General features: G+C 43.8%; 2 protein-coding genes across 2 annotated transcripts; one reads left to right on the top strand and one right to left on the bottom strand.

The window, feature by feature from the left end:
* Positions 1–2,324: 2,324 nt before the first annotated feature.
* PtA15_4A571 (uncharacterized protein) lies at positions 2,325–2,780 on the bottom strand (the record flags this gene model as incomplete). The annotated part of the gene is made up of 1 exon (XM_053168469.1): positions 2,325–2,780. One exon carries the CDS (start codon positions 2,778–2,780, stop codon positions 2,325–2,327), a length of 456 nt encoding a protein of 151 aa, XP_053019675.1.
* A 6,063-nt stretch (positions 2,781–8,843) lies between these two features.
* PtA15_4A570 (uncharacterized protein) lies at positions 8,844–10,151 on the top strand (the record flags this gene model as incomplete). Its single annotated transcript, XM_053168468.1, has 3 exons — positions 8,844–9,587; positions 9,682–9,801; positions 9,885–10,151. The coding sequence occupies 3 exons, from the start codon at positions 8,844–8,846 to the stop codon at positions 10,149–10,151; spliced, it is 1,131 nt and encodes a 376-aa protein (XP_053019674.1).
* Between the last annotated feature and the right edge of the window lie 4,281 nt (positions 10,152–14,432).

The following is a 14,432-nucleotide window of genomic DNA, read 5'->3' as shown; positions in this document are numbered from 1 at the left end:
AATTTGAAGCGGAGATTGAAATAAAATTCACCTTCCACCATTTCAAGCACTCGCCTGCTTCAGAAGTGGGTAACTTATACTTACCCTCCAAGTAAACAGTCAGCTTCTCATCCAAAGGGGCACTGTCGACCGCATCAGGGAAGTAGTCGGCTTCGGCTACAGCACGTTTGTTTTCTTGGTTGAAATTTTGTTCAGGTGGGGTTGGTTCCTTTGTACCTGCAGTGGCATCAAATTGAGCTTTCCGATTTCGAAAGAGTTCGTTCAATAAGTCAAGAGTGTATGTGTAATGGGTTCGAAACGACATCTTGAAGATTGAAAGGCGGAAACTGGGATTCAGTGCAGTCGCAATAAGGATTGAATCACATGCGAGCGCCTTGTTAAGGTATTTTTCGGTTTTGGCTGACATCGCTTGAAGCATTTTTCGGAACTCGTTCTCGTTTGGCGCGATTGTTTTCATTTTCTCTTTGATGTAGGCCTTGATGTACCGATATTCAGAAATCATTAAGCAGGCTGAGGAGTGATCCCCTTCCATCTTCTTGGTCAAGAAATAAAATTCCTAGACAGAATCATCTGATGAGGAAGAATTATGCCTGGGAAGGAGAGATGTAGACTTACACCAAGCATATTGTTCAGCTTTTTAACAATATCCCACTCCTCTTGAGAAATCTCCATCTTGTTGTAGTAATTCTTTCCTCCTTCGCGCTCTTGTCGGTCCCGTTCATTCTCAAGGAGTTTACGAATAATCTTGCGAGCTTGGTAGCCACAGTCGCGGCTTTGGAACTTGATGTTCCACCGAATTCCATACCCTGCAATCAAGCTAGGTCCATTATAGTCAAGCCTCTTGCACCATGTGTTGTATTCGGATCGTTTGGCTTCCAAGCATGTAATTCGCTGAATAACAAAATCAACCTGAAGATAGTAAAACTGGTCAATAGCTTGCTCATTAAAGGCTTCACTGTACGTTAGCAGAAATAAGAAAAATTGTGACCTTTTTTAAGATCACATCAACCTTGTTCTTGCTGTTTTTGGGCTCTTCTGGAAGATCTTCGTCCTCGCTACTGTCTCCAATCTTTTTGGTGTCTGAGTGAACTTCTTGTTTGTTGTCCTCCTCCAATATAACATCCTCAGGAACGAAATCGTCCCTTGGTTCGATCTCTTCGGACTCTTCAATGATCGGAGTAAGACCAGGGGTGAATCCAAGGGTATCAGTATCATCGTCCTGTTGAACTAAACCTCTAGTTGAAAGTTGAATGGCCTTGAGCCCCTCATTAAGGATGAGGGCAATTTTGTGGCATATGCATCGTATATGGCTTTTGGATAGATTGGGATTGACGCCAGTCTTCTTGATGATGAGTCGATCGACCGCGCGGGCCATAGTAAAGTTATTTGAACCGGAGTCAGTCGTTTGGGCTAATATGTAATACCACAAAAAAACCGATTCTACGTTAGTTCAGCTTATGAAATGAAAGACATAAAAGATGTGACTTATCTTATCTTCAAGATGAAACTTGGTTAGAATATTAGCGAATGGTATCGCCAAAAGCTTCCCTTTGTGATTTGACGCAATGTACTTGAGACCGAGGTGGGAAATTGTAAAGTTCCACTCTTCGGTGATATAAGCAACCAAGATTCCCAAAAAGGCGTGATGATTGCCTTTAGTAGTCCATACATCATGGATTAACGAGAATTTTGAACTGAGTCTCTGGGGTTGTTTGTGTTGAGATTAGTAGGGTTTCTCAAAAGGTCGGAACATAGATTAGCAGAAAAACAAGGAGAAAAGTTACTTGTAATGTTGATACTACTTTGCTTTGAAGATTTAAATAGAGTCTATGTGCCTCGGTTGCAGCCCAAACTCGAGAATAGATGTGGACCCTGTGTCGGGCGTAATTAAACGCAATCGATAGAAGAAAGTCTTCAATCCAATTCCAAGGCAGCGCAGATCGAATCAGCCACATCACAAGTAGCTGGTTGAAAACTCGAGCATTGAACGTAGTTTTCTTGAGATAAGATTTTATGCTTCCTCTCTCAGCATCTTTTGCGGTTAATGGCAACTTTGCCCCTTTTTCAATAGCTTCCAACCGTGAAGAGCAAGGTATTCAGTCAATGTTTCCATCACAATTTTTGATAAGGTTAGATTTTGTCCCAGCGCTCTTCTTGAAGACTTTTGCACACCAACGACATTTGAACATGAGCTTTTCGCCCTAGAAAAAAATGAACATATGAGATCAAGGATTTCAATGTGATTACATGTGAGTTAAACATAGAAACGTACCTGATCGTTGTCCTTTGCATGGAACGGGGCCTTGTAGTAGTCGAGTATGTCATCAAATTGAGTCGATTTCTTGATATTGAGCTTTTGAATTCTCGGCATCTGAGTCCTGAACGTGATCAATCGGATTATCACCAGATTCGTCTGAGTCCGATTCTTCATTGCTGTTGACAGTTTTCTTGCTTCGCTTCCGCTTGGTTGGTGGTTTCTGCTTTTGTTTGGTTGAAGTCTTTTTGCTGGGTTGTAGTTGAGATTGTCGGGACTGGGTGCTCTGAGTTTGACTTTGGCCAGCCGGGTCGATCTGAATATCGGGATCTTGACTGTCAATCTGAATATTGCAATCTCGACTGGCATTTTGGGTAGGAGTAGGCGGTACCAAGATTGATTTGCGGGATTTGACGTTGGACCGAACATAGTTTGAATTGGAACGGATGGGGGTTATGATTCGAGTAGAGTGACGGGAGGCTGGTCGAGATGGGGTGTGATGAGGTGATGCAGACGTTCTTGCCATTTTTCCGGGTGATGAAGGGAAGAGTGGCGGCGCTGGTTGCCGTTTACATGGGTTGGTTGGTAATCACGACATGTATCTATGTAGTAATAGTAAGGTGATACCAAATACACCCCGATTTGTATGGATACGTTGGCTGGATTTTATTGGTCCGCCCGGTACACCCGGAAAAATCTGTGTATCAGATCGGGCACCCAATACACAAGCCAGATTATGTATAGTATTGCATCGGCCTAGCAATACGATACCAATACAGAATATCGGGCAGTATCAAAATAAGATACAGCTTGATACCAATATCTGTCTTGTATTGGTTTCACCGTTGGAACAAGCGAAAGGCCAACGTGATAGAAGAGGATAAATTTAACAAATGGTCTTCTGCCAACAGTAAAACAAAAATCACTATTGACTGGGATGTGGCTAATTCTAACCTTAGTGCTTTCAAAAAACTAGCGATTGATTTGATTGGGTTGTTGGATGAGAAAGAGGTGGGGGTGCTTGCCCAAGAGAAAGAGGACAAAGGCAAAATCACTTGGTATGCGATAATTCCACATGGCGGGATCTTTCTTGAGAAAAATAAAACAATCCTGGACGGCACGAAGATCTTTTCTCGGTTCCTGGAGGAAGCTGCCGTTCCTTGCAAAGGTTGGAAGATCATTGTCAAAATGGTCCAACGCGATCCAAAAATTGCTGCTCAGGTGTGTCTCTTTATGTTTCTGATGTCAGAAAAACAGCTGATCGCTGCTTCTTGGTCAAAAAATCTAGAAAAAACAAGCGTTGCAAGCCTTGAAGGAGACTCAAGGAGCTGTTGACAAATCAGATGATCCGGAGCCGTTGGCTGGAGGCGCAGTTGCTGGCCAAATCATGGACAACATACTGACGCTAAGGGCAACCCACATGCCATGCAAACAATTGACTGGATCAGACGAGCTTCCAGCAATGGTTGATCCCTTGGATCCAAATCGTTTTATTCCTCTGACAAATGACCGGCTGGGTCTTTGGGCTCGAAGTATGGTGAGTGACAGATTGCTCATGCTTAATTAGTTTGTTTCTGAAATTGCTATTGTTTGCAGATTACAAACAAAGAAGTATCTTTTGTGAAACCTCCGCCGTCGCCAGCTTTTGCATTTATGACGAAAGAGGAGTACCATTCTCAGTCAAAGGGATTGATTCCAGCAAAACCAGCAAGATCTTCTAGTCAAGTGAACTTGACCAATGCAAGGTCTTCTAGCCGGGAAGACTCGGCCGATGAGAGGTCTTATTCACCAGAAGGACGCATTAGTGTATCACCCATCCGATCAGACGCTTCAGCCCCAAATTGACATATTCCTCCGCATACACCTCTGACTGGATCGTCCACCCCCTTGCTAATGGGAAACACCCACTCAATGCCTGCCGTTCCCTATGCTGCCACTCTGATGAACTGGGCACCACCCCCACCATGGGCCTATGGTGCATCGTCTTACCCGATTTACCATCACATTCCCATGCATCCTAATCCCCCGGCCGGTGCACAATTGGCCAATTTTCCTGCTCCTTCGTCAAACAATCTGCCAGCTCCTCCACGATCCTCCCCAGCGCCACAATCATCCCCATGCCCATCTGATGACAGTGCCACTTTGGAAGAATACCTTCAGTTTTGCCACGTGGATCCGCAGTGCGAGGCTGTCTCTAAGGCTCTTGACAAACTCAGTATTACCCACTACACCACCTTCAAGAACTTCTCTGCAGACGAGCTCGTCGATTCTGGGATGAAAAAGGGGCACGCAAGGTGCCTTGCTACTAGCGTCAAAACGTTTCAGCAACATCTAATCAAGCGCCGAGGAAGTTGAATGATTTACGGCCTCTATAACAAGTTGACTGATTCTTGCTTTCTTGGATGTTTTTCCCTAACATCCTGATTGGTTTTTTCCCAACATGACACTCCAAACATCTGTGCTCTATCCGGCTGGTAAAAACAAAATTTTCTGCTATCTAAAAAGTCTTGTCTGCCAGCTCGTGAAAATGATATTTTTTGCTATCTAAAGGTCTTGTCTGCCTTGTTAAAAATGGTGTTTTCTGGTATCTCTGAATATTTATCTGCTAAGTAGCCTCGTCTGCCTCGTAAAAATTGTGTTTTTGGCTATCTCCAAATACTTATCTGCTAAGTCCGACTTGTTGAAATAAATGAAATATTGCCTCTATGCAATTCTTTCCTTGAGTATCTCTCATAATCGGATTGGTTTTTGCCTGCCAGGAAAAGAATGAAATTGAAGCACTATTCTTTACAACTCATTTTTAATTGCCGCTAAGAAATGTAGACAAAAGGAGGAAAGGATAGTGATAAGAAAAGGGACATTTTAATAAACACAATAGCCTGAACCACGAAAGAGCTTGCAAATCAACTCAGTTTTAAATACAAGCTGCACAAAACCATCAATGATGTTGTAATCATCTTCTCCCCCCGTAAGTAAATCTTCGTTTTTCTTGAGAGTAGACTTGAAGACGCTGAAACCTTTCTTGATTGGGTTGATGTCAGGCGAATACGCTGGTAGATAGAGAATGAGACACCCCTTCTGCTTGACGATCTTGGAAATTCTCCCGTTATGATGGATTTGTGCATTGTCCATGACAAGCACACTCCTTGGGCCTGGAAATGGATTCATCGCCGGTATCTGCCAGGTTGAGGTGTCACTAACCTTATCTGCTATGCTTACAAGTGGAGACAAAACTCACCAGAACATTTTCCAAGAAGTATTCAAAGTTGAATTGGTCCACCGATTCTTCCTGGACCATGTGAGCCACCAAGCCTGTCGAAGATATTGCGGGAATGACATTATATGAGTGTGTACTTCGCTCGCGCGGGACCCTTTGAGTTCGCTCTCCGATTGGTGCCCATCCTCTTGTTCTTGCAACAACCTCAAGAGAAACACCCGACTCGTCTGAATTGAGAATGTCAGGCAGGCCAAGAACAAGCAGATATAATATGATTCAGGCTTACCCGTAAAAACTAGGTTTGACGCAGGTATACAGCCAACACGAGCAATATAGCAAGCCCGTTCTTGCAAATCCTGTTTTGGATTAACTTTTTGAATACTTTTTTTTGACATGTGTAACCGGTGGTGGAGGGTGTTGGAAATAGTTTGCAAGCAAAAATTTATACCATGGTTTTCGAGCAACGCCTTCTGAATCTCGTCAATATAAACAGTTGGCTTATCAAACACCATATCGCGGATAAACTGCAGGTCCTCGTCATTCAAGTCAAATGGCCAACCTCTGCTGCGGTAGGTTGCAGGATCACAAACAACTGCCCGCGTCCTCTCATACAGTTTGGTCCAGCGGTGAAGGGAGTCGGGGCTGATCGTGGCTGCTAATGCTGCGTTGATATTGTCCAGTGTCTTGCCATCAAGCGAGGATTGGACTGCAGCATATTTTATCTCGGCAGAGTATTTAACAAAACCCATCTGTGCCTTGTGATACCTAAAAAGAAAAAATGGATTGATTAGCTTGATTGACAAAGAAAAATGTCTTCTTGAAAATGAGAAGATGAAAAATTGCGTACCCTCAGTGATCAGTGCAGTTGCCACGTGTCCAAAACCGCCGTTGAGAGAAGATTACTGATTTCCAATCGGCACTGGGCTATTCAGCCGGGGGCTGCTCACTCAGTACGGGGGCGGGGAAAAGTTTTTTGGGAGTGAAAAAAAAATTGGGCGCGCGCAAAAAAACAAAAAAAACAATGTATTTCCGCAAGCTTGTATGGATTAGCTGTATCTGCCTCAGAAGGCAAGAAAAATGTGCCCTCAAGGAGGGGAGACATTCTCTCAATATTGCACATCAGACATCGACAAGGGAGCTTTTCCTTCTCAATGGCTGGTCTATAGGCTGGTCATTGGGGAGGAAAGACTTCCTTCTTTGTGGGTGGACTTGTATCAATAATCAAGAATGGAGTCTTCCCTTCTCAATGACTGGTTTGTAGACCAAACATTGAGGAGGGAAACTTCTCTCCTTGATGGCCTGCACAGCTTTTGGCATGCATGACACCCTTGCTTGAAATCGGCCCAGCGGGGCTGTGTGCCAAACCCCACACACTTTGAAATGTGCCAAGCGGGGGTTGGGAGTGTTCCAGGCGGGCTTGAAGATTGGCCAAGCGGGCTTTTGGGTTGGCCACACGCACTTGGCCTTTTTTTGGCCAAACTTGTGATGAGTTCCCAGACGGGCTTGCAACACCATATATCTAGACCTTTTATCCCAAGGATCCCCCTGATTTTATATCCTTCTTTTTCTGTGGTTTTTGTAAGAAAAAAACCCCATAGGCTTCCTTTCAAAGAACCTTGAATATCATTGACATAGTCTAAAAAATTGTGGCTGATTAGACTTGTCTAATTCAGAGTCCTTCCATGTTTCATTGTGAGAAGAGGCTGTCGCATCTCTAGCACAGCTTGTCTGCCAACCCTTAAGGTTGCTGCATAGCTAGTAGAAGTTAGTACCCACCAGTTATCATTAAAAATCAGAATATCATCTCACAGATCTTCATTTCTCTCTCTCTTATTCTTGTTAGATTTCTTATCTTGAAATATCATAAGAATTCACCCCAAATTCCTTGTGTCCTGTTGTCACATAAGAGACTCAGGCTCACAGATTTGGAGCTAAAAGTTTGAATTTAAGATGCCTGCTCTTCTGAAACAATCATTTAAAGGGGAAAAGAATTAGACTGATTACACTTTCCCCACTTCAGCTTTCCTAAGAAGATATCCACTCACAAATAATACATTGTTGTTGACTGACATACATAAGCAAATTGTGTTTATAATCCCGGCTCCTGATATGTAATTGCAGGAAAGTTAATGAGAAGACAGCTACATGGATGTCATGAAACATGCACATATTGAACACACAGCTAAGCCACAGCACATACCCATGCAAGGTATAAATAGACCTGCCCTTGCACTGCAAAAAAAAACTGTGTCAGCTGTGAGCAGTTGACATGCAGTAACTCTGAGGAAGCTTATGGTGTTACACCAGCCTTACCCAAGGTTTGACTCAACCAAAGCTTCAATGCACAGTCACTGTGCACCTTGCACAGTGACTGTCCCAACAAAGGCACTTGCACATTCAGGTGGAGTTACAATGGTAGCTTGGCTTGAGTATCCTGCATGTCAACTGCAAGCAGTCGACCAAGTTTTTTTTGCAGTGTTGCCGCAACCAAAATTGACAACGGCAAGGACTGGGGTTGAACTATCTGTGGCTTATGTCCGCTAACCCCTCAGTCCTCAGCCAACGGGCATAGGGAACCCTACCTGTTTCCAACCGGGGAACAGTAGGCTGGAATTCTAGGTTCTAAATGGTGCGTTGGATGGCGCTTGGTAATCTGCTGAGTAAAAGTCGCACAGTTCCAGAAATACGCTGGATAGACCAAGTACCCGCGGGTATACCCATAGTTTCTGGTTAAGTAGGGGTTTCAAAGTAGACCCGCGTGTGCATGCAGGTCACTTTGCATAACCCAATTTTGCAGGGGAACTGCAAGTTGATGTTCAACATTTGAGTTGAACACCGGCTTACCTTGCCTTGCAAGTTGCATGCGCGGGTCTACTTTAAACCTGAACAGGACCCCGGAAGGCGGGTTTCAAGCTGCCTGATGTACGTATCCAAACGTTACAGCCCCTGCCTACAGCTACCCTGGCTCAATGTGTCAACAAAAACATGTGTAGTGACACCTTTAAGCCCATATCAATGCTGTACAGGTGTTTAAAAAGCAAAAGTGGTGATGGCAGGAGAGATAAATTCAATAACTCCTTGTGTACACGTATCTTTTTTTAAAGTTTGGCTGGAGCCTACATGAGGCGGCTTGAAAGACCCCTTCCGGGGTCCTTTTGAACCCCCTGAGTACATCCGCGGGGGAACAATATCCGCATCCCCGACGGGTACGGGGTCCAGCCCATTCATCCCCTCCCCCCGACCCCTTCCTAACCCCCGGGGAGCTCGGTAAACGAGCCTCAAAATTTGGGACCCCCCAGGGCCTAGCACAAAAGAGGTGTCCGGCAATCTGGTTACGGGTTGAAGTGCTCCAAGTCGAGAAGAACGCCAAGAATGTCATCGGAGGCTATTCAATCGAAACGATCTTGGCTCATCAAGGTACCCTGCACCTCGGCTAACATTGGCCCTGGCTTCGACGTCCTCGGACTTGCTTTGTCGTTATACTTGACTCTCGAAGTTTCTTTGGACCCTCACTCGACTGACCAAACGCTACGGGTCCCTAAGCTCGTCTACGAAGGAGGTTTTGGAGCCAGCGACGCGCCAACTGACCCATACCACAACCTGATCACTCGGGTGGCCCTTTACGTACTTCGTTCACATTCGATTTCGACCTTCCCGTTCGGACTGACGATAAAGATCAATAATGAGATCCCCTTTGGGCGTGGCTTGGGCTCCTCCGGTGCAGCTGTCGTCGCTGGAGTCGAACTGGCCAACGCACTTGGCGATCTGAACCTGCCCACCGGTCGTAAATTAGATTATGCGCTCATGGTCGAGCGTCATCCGGATAACGTCGCCGCGGCTCTGCTCGGCGGCTTCGTCGCCTCGTATCTCTCCGAGTTGTCCCCCGCCGATCTTGAGGCGGCATCAATACCTCTTTCGGAGGTACTCCCTGAATACCCTCCTGACGCCGGCGAAGATTGGGGCCGCTCTCCCCCCAGAGCACCCGAAGGAATCGGGCATTATATTCGACTGAACTGGGCAAAAGAGATCAAGTGTCTGATGGTCGTGCCAGAATTCGAAGTCTCGACCAGTAAGGCCCGAGACGTTCTCAAGGAATCTTACTCCCGCAAAGACATCGTACGTTCGGATCATCGTGTATTCATCTTCTCCACTCCACATTTCCTAGCGGGACAGATGATGAACCTGACAATTGCGCACGCCAAATATACAGGTCTTCAACTTTCAAAGATTGGCCGTTTTGACGACTGCACTTGGCCGATCACCCCCAGATGCAAAGCTTATCTACCAGGCCATGCAAGACAAAATCCACCAACCATACCGGAAAACATTAGTTAAGATAATCAGATTTGCCCCACTCGCTGAAAATCTGCAAAACATTAACTTTCTAATTTTCTTTGAATTGGTGAACATCAGATCCCCGCATTACCGCGATTGACACAAGAGTTGACGCCGGAGAAATATCCAGGATTATTAGGGATTTGTCTTTCGGGTGCTGGACCTACGATCCTCTGTCTAGCAACCCATAATTTCGAGTTAATTGCCAACGAAATCATGAATGTATGGAAGACTGAGGCTAATGCAGACTGTTGGTGGAAAGTCTTGGAAGTCCGACAGAATGATTCAGATACAAGCCAGGATTTTGGCGGTAGTTCGGTCACTGAAATCAGTCCTGATGAATAGCCCCCTCCCTGTTTCCCTCCATATTTGTTCCTTCGCTAAGCAATCTTCTTGTCTTCTTATCTAGCTTTTATTTCCCAGTTGATTATTTCCTGGTGACATTTTTTCTATTCAGCCAATTATAAGTCTGAGTAGTCTTGGATGATGAAGTGAAGCATTATACACAAGCTGTTGCGCAGTGACTACGGACACTCAGAGGACCAACCTGGGAGGATGAAGTGAAATATTAGACACAACCTACATATGTGGTAACTACGGACACATAGAGGACAAACCTAACAAAGATGGGCAGGCAAGATGAGAATAAGAAAACATGAGTGAGAAGATGAAAATGGACCTAAAATTGATGTTGAGGGATGTCAGCAAACATGATGAAATGAATCCAGATGTGAAACCATTACAATGATCTATGTAGTGGTGTATAAACAAGCAACTAGGGTTACAACTCAAACAGACTGCGGACAATGTGAGACTATTTATGCAAAGTGAAATGACTACATGCATATAGTAAACTCCGTTGAATACCAATCACCAGTCCACAGAAACAACAGCAACACCTAAAAACTCTGCGCTGAGCCTGTGCACATGATTGAACAAAAAGTGAAGTCAAACAAGAAAATTGTGATAGTGATTGAGATTGGTTATTTTCATGCAGCATCAAGCAATCAACATCAGGGGCTGTGATACTATTATTTTACACAACCATTTTATCTTTGGTTTGTCTTGTCAGACAGCAGCTTAACTAAACCACTCTCACTGGCCTCACTGGCCAGAATGGTAAACACTTGTTGCATTGCCCTCCCCCCTCCCCCTAGAATCAAACAGGGAATTTAATGCAGATGACCTGCTCTGGTCAACCAAGGCTTGGTGATGAGACCAGGTTTCAACAAGGATTTCAATCAAGTTTCTTGAAGTCTGTTCAGACACACTCATGAGGCATGTTGCATCAACAATTAAATCAATGAAAACTTGTCACAAATTGATCAATCCACAGCAGAGTCTGGAGGCTGTAGTTTCCAGTGTTTTTTCCCACCAAGTTATAAAATAATTTTAATTATTGAGATTGAAAAAAATCTTTCATTAGTGGTAGACTTCCTTTTTGGCAAGTATTGTTAAACACCTGGCAAACACACAGACATCTCTAGCATGGGGTGCTTTTTTTATGCCATTTTATTTTTGATCCACCCAGTTGCACTTAACCCAAGCCTGACTCATGATGAAAGAAAACCAATATTTGGAATTGATTTGAACATGTCTCCACCCAAGGATTATTCAAATCAGTATTTTTTTCCCTCAACAGAACCCCTGCATCTTATCAAAGCAGATTACAACCTAGAACAGAAAAAAATAAAACCATTGCCGGTGATTTTCACACAGGGTTCATTACCCATCAGTCATTCAGCTAGCTCCTGCAAGCGCAAAATTGACGATGTGGACGTGAAGCCTATGAATATTAATTGCTTATGCGGATGGAAAGGACCAAAAAGGTTGGCTAGTGGCATTCCAAACACTTGGAAAAAAACTTCAAAGGGGAATTCCAGTTCAAATGTGATTAGGTCAAAGAGCCTGTCCAAAAATCAAGTTGCACCTCCTGATATCTTGGAAAGTAGTGTGGAAAATTACCACCAAGATCCTTCTGGATCACATAAAAAATTTGATACACAGGCAAAAAACATACATGCACTTGAAATTTATCCAGGAATTATCAAAATGTTGGATCTCTCCAACTGGGATTATTTGATTGTTAAGGAAGACCCGCCAGGAAAGACCACTGGAAACCTTGTGTCATCTGGAAAACAATCAGCCACAAAGCTCTTTGAATTTTTCTATGAAATAAAATATGGCAAAAGATGGGATCAAAAATGTAAACAAGCCATGGAAAGATTTTTTCTTCCCAAGGCAAAACATCAATCTTTTCTGAAGGGATTTTCACGATGTAAGCAGGACCTTACTTTCCCACCAGAAACAAATTTCGGCCAGAGAAGCAAGTTCATTTTAGAAATGGTATACAGAATTGCAAATGAAAAGATTGGTCTTAGTAGCTGTCTGGCCTTTGAAAATGAGATAAAAAACATACTGGAACTTAATCTGGAATCTGAAATCTCAAATCAACATAGGCTTCCTCAAAGATCCAGTCATTTTGTTTCAATCTCCAGAATAATTGAATATATAGAAAAAGTCAACAAGTGTGTGACTGTTTTTGGTTTAATATTTGTTTCAATATTTACAGAACACAAAGAAGGCATAGGAATTGAGAAAATAAATATAATTGAAAGTATCTCAATTTTTTTGGGAGATTTCTGGAGAGAGATTGGACAAGAAACAGAACTAGATGAAAAAAAGCAATTTGCAAAAAAATTACAACAATTTGTCAAATTCAAAGCTTCTCCCTTATCTTCTGATCTTGATGATCCACGTGAATTGTCTTCCAACTCCTGGAGTATTCTTTTAATTTGGTTGCAAAAAACTGGAAGATCTTTGAAATTTAAATCAGCCAAGAATTACCACAAGGTCATAGTTGAGATAGTAAACAGGATAATATTCTTTTCAAATTATAATGATATTACCAGGAGTATGGGAATATAAACTTGGATAACAATTGATAAATTGAGTGAAGTGATATTGTCATTTTTAGTCTTATTCTTCCCATATTTTCTCAAACACTAGGAGGGAATCTGGCGCACTCTCCCAAGACTGCCATACCATAATTTTATTGATCAAAAGATCTTATTTCAGTTCAATTTCAACCAAAACTAAGGCTATCATCATGCTCAACTCACTAATAACTGCAGGAGAAGTGTTACCATGAATTTATCTGTCTGCCAGTTTTAACTTTTGTTTGACTTCTTCTGAGGTAGAGAATTTGGCTTTTTGACCCGGGTACCAGTTGCACCGCCGGTTTGCGCACATGTTTGGCCAAAAACAGGCACCCAGCACTGCACTGGGCCCCTCCAGGCGGGCAACAGTGTTACCAATTGTTTTATTTTTGTCATATCACACTCCCAAGTCCCAATGAACAATCAGCAAGAGCAGTACACACCCAGGGTGTAAACAGGTTGGGCAAACCCAAAACCAAACCAAGACCTGTCGAGTTGTGGGTTGGGTTTGGGAACATTTTGAAAGAAATTCACATGTCCCAAACCCAACACAACCCAACCTGTAAAATTTCTGGATTGGGTTTGGGAAGCCTCTTTTCTACTTGGGTTGTCTCCCCCACAGTCAAACCAACAGCATTGGGTTGGGTTCAGGCAGCATATTCCCCAATCTTTCCCAACCCAACTTGACCCAAATTAAAGGTTGGGTTGGGTTTTGAACTTAACACAAGTCCCTCGCCTGCCGGGGGGCGCGGCGCGGAGCACCTCGCCCGAAGTGCGACCTCCCATCAGGGAGGGACTTGCATGGAATCCCTGATTCCTGGCGTGAGAGCCCCGCCTACAGCTCTTAGTTTTTGCAGGTGGCCAAATTTGTGCCCCCAAAAACCCAACTTCCCAAAAGAATTGATTCCCGCCCCGGATACCAAAGAAAGGCCTGCTTCTCCTCTTCAATTTGGCGGCAGTCACAGGATGATAGCACTTGGTACATGGCCTGGAGAGCAGTTTGAAAAAGGCCTCTTTTTGAGACAAATTCCTGCTGATGTAAGGAGGAATGCAGTATTTGACTGAATTTCAATAGATTGAAACAGCTTTTGATACAAAGCCACATGTATTTACAAAAGAATTCTCTCTCAATATGGTCCGCTTTTCTTGGTGTTCGAAAACTTCAAATGCAAGGATCAGGCCTTATATCGGCAGCTACAAGGCCTAAATTGCATCAGAAGAAGCGCACTCCTGAGCACTTCTTAAGTCCAGAGGGGCAGTCTCAGCGGGCTGATGGTTGATTTAAAAAAAAGTAAAAAGTGAAAAAAAAGCCTGATACAGGCTGATATTCCTGGGGCTCTCAGGCCAGATACAGGTTTTTGCAGGTAAGCCTCTCTGTGAGACAGAGAACCTGCAGAGCTGCCTCACTGGGAGGCTTTGTTAAGCTTGGTTGGGTTTGGGCACTGTTTTTTACCCAGCACATTTACACCCTGAGTACACACTGACCATTGGGTGAAGCATACTCCCTTCTATGGACGGGATTTTTGGTAATTGAGAGGTACGTACTCCAATTGATGAACTAGACCCCTACATTATAAGTGTGTTTTGGCTGGGTTACTTGCAAACCCTGGGTCCATTCTCATGCTGCTCTAAATCTGAACAGATTTGGGGAGTGCACTGCTGCTAGCCCAGGGCTTAGTCAGTGTTG

Source organism: Puccinia triticina, chromosome 4A (genome assembly GCF_026914185.1).
Source record: "Puccinia triticina chromosome 4A, complete sequence".
NCBI lineage: Eukaryota > Fungi > Basidiomycota > Pucciniomycetes > Pucciniales > Pucciniaceae > Puccinia > Puccinia triticina.
This window is presented reverse-complemented; position numbering and strand designations above follow the sequence as displayed.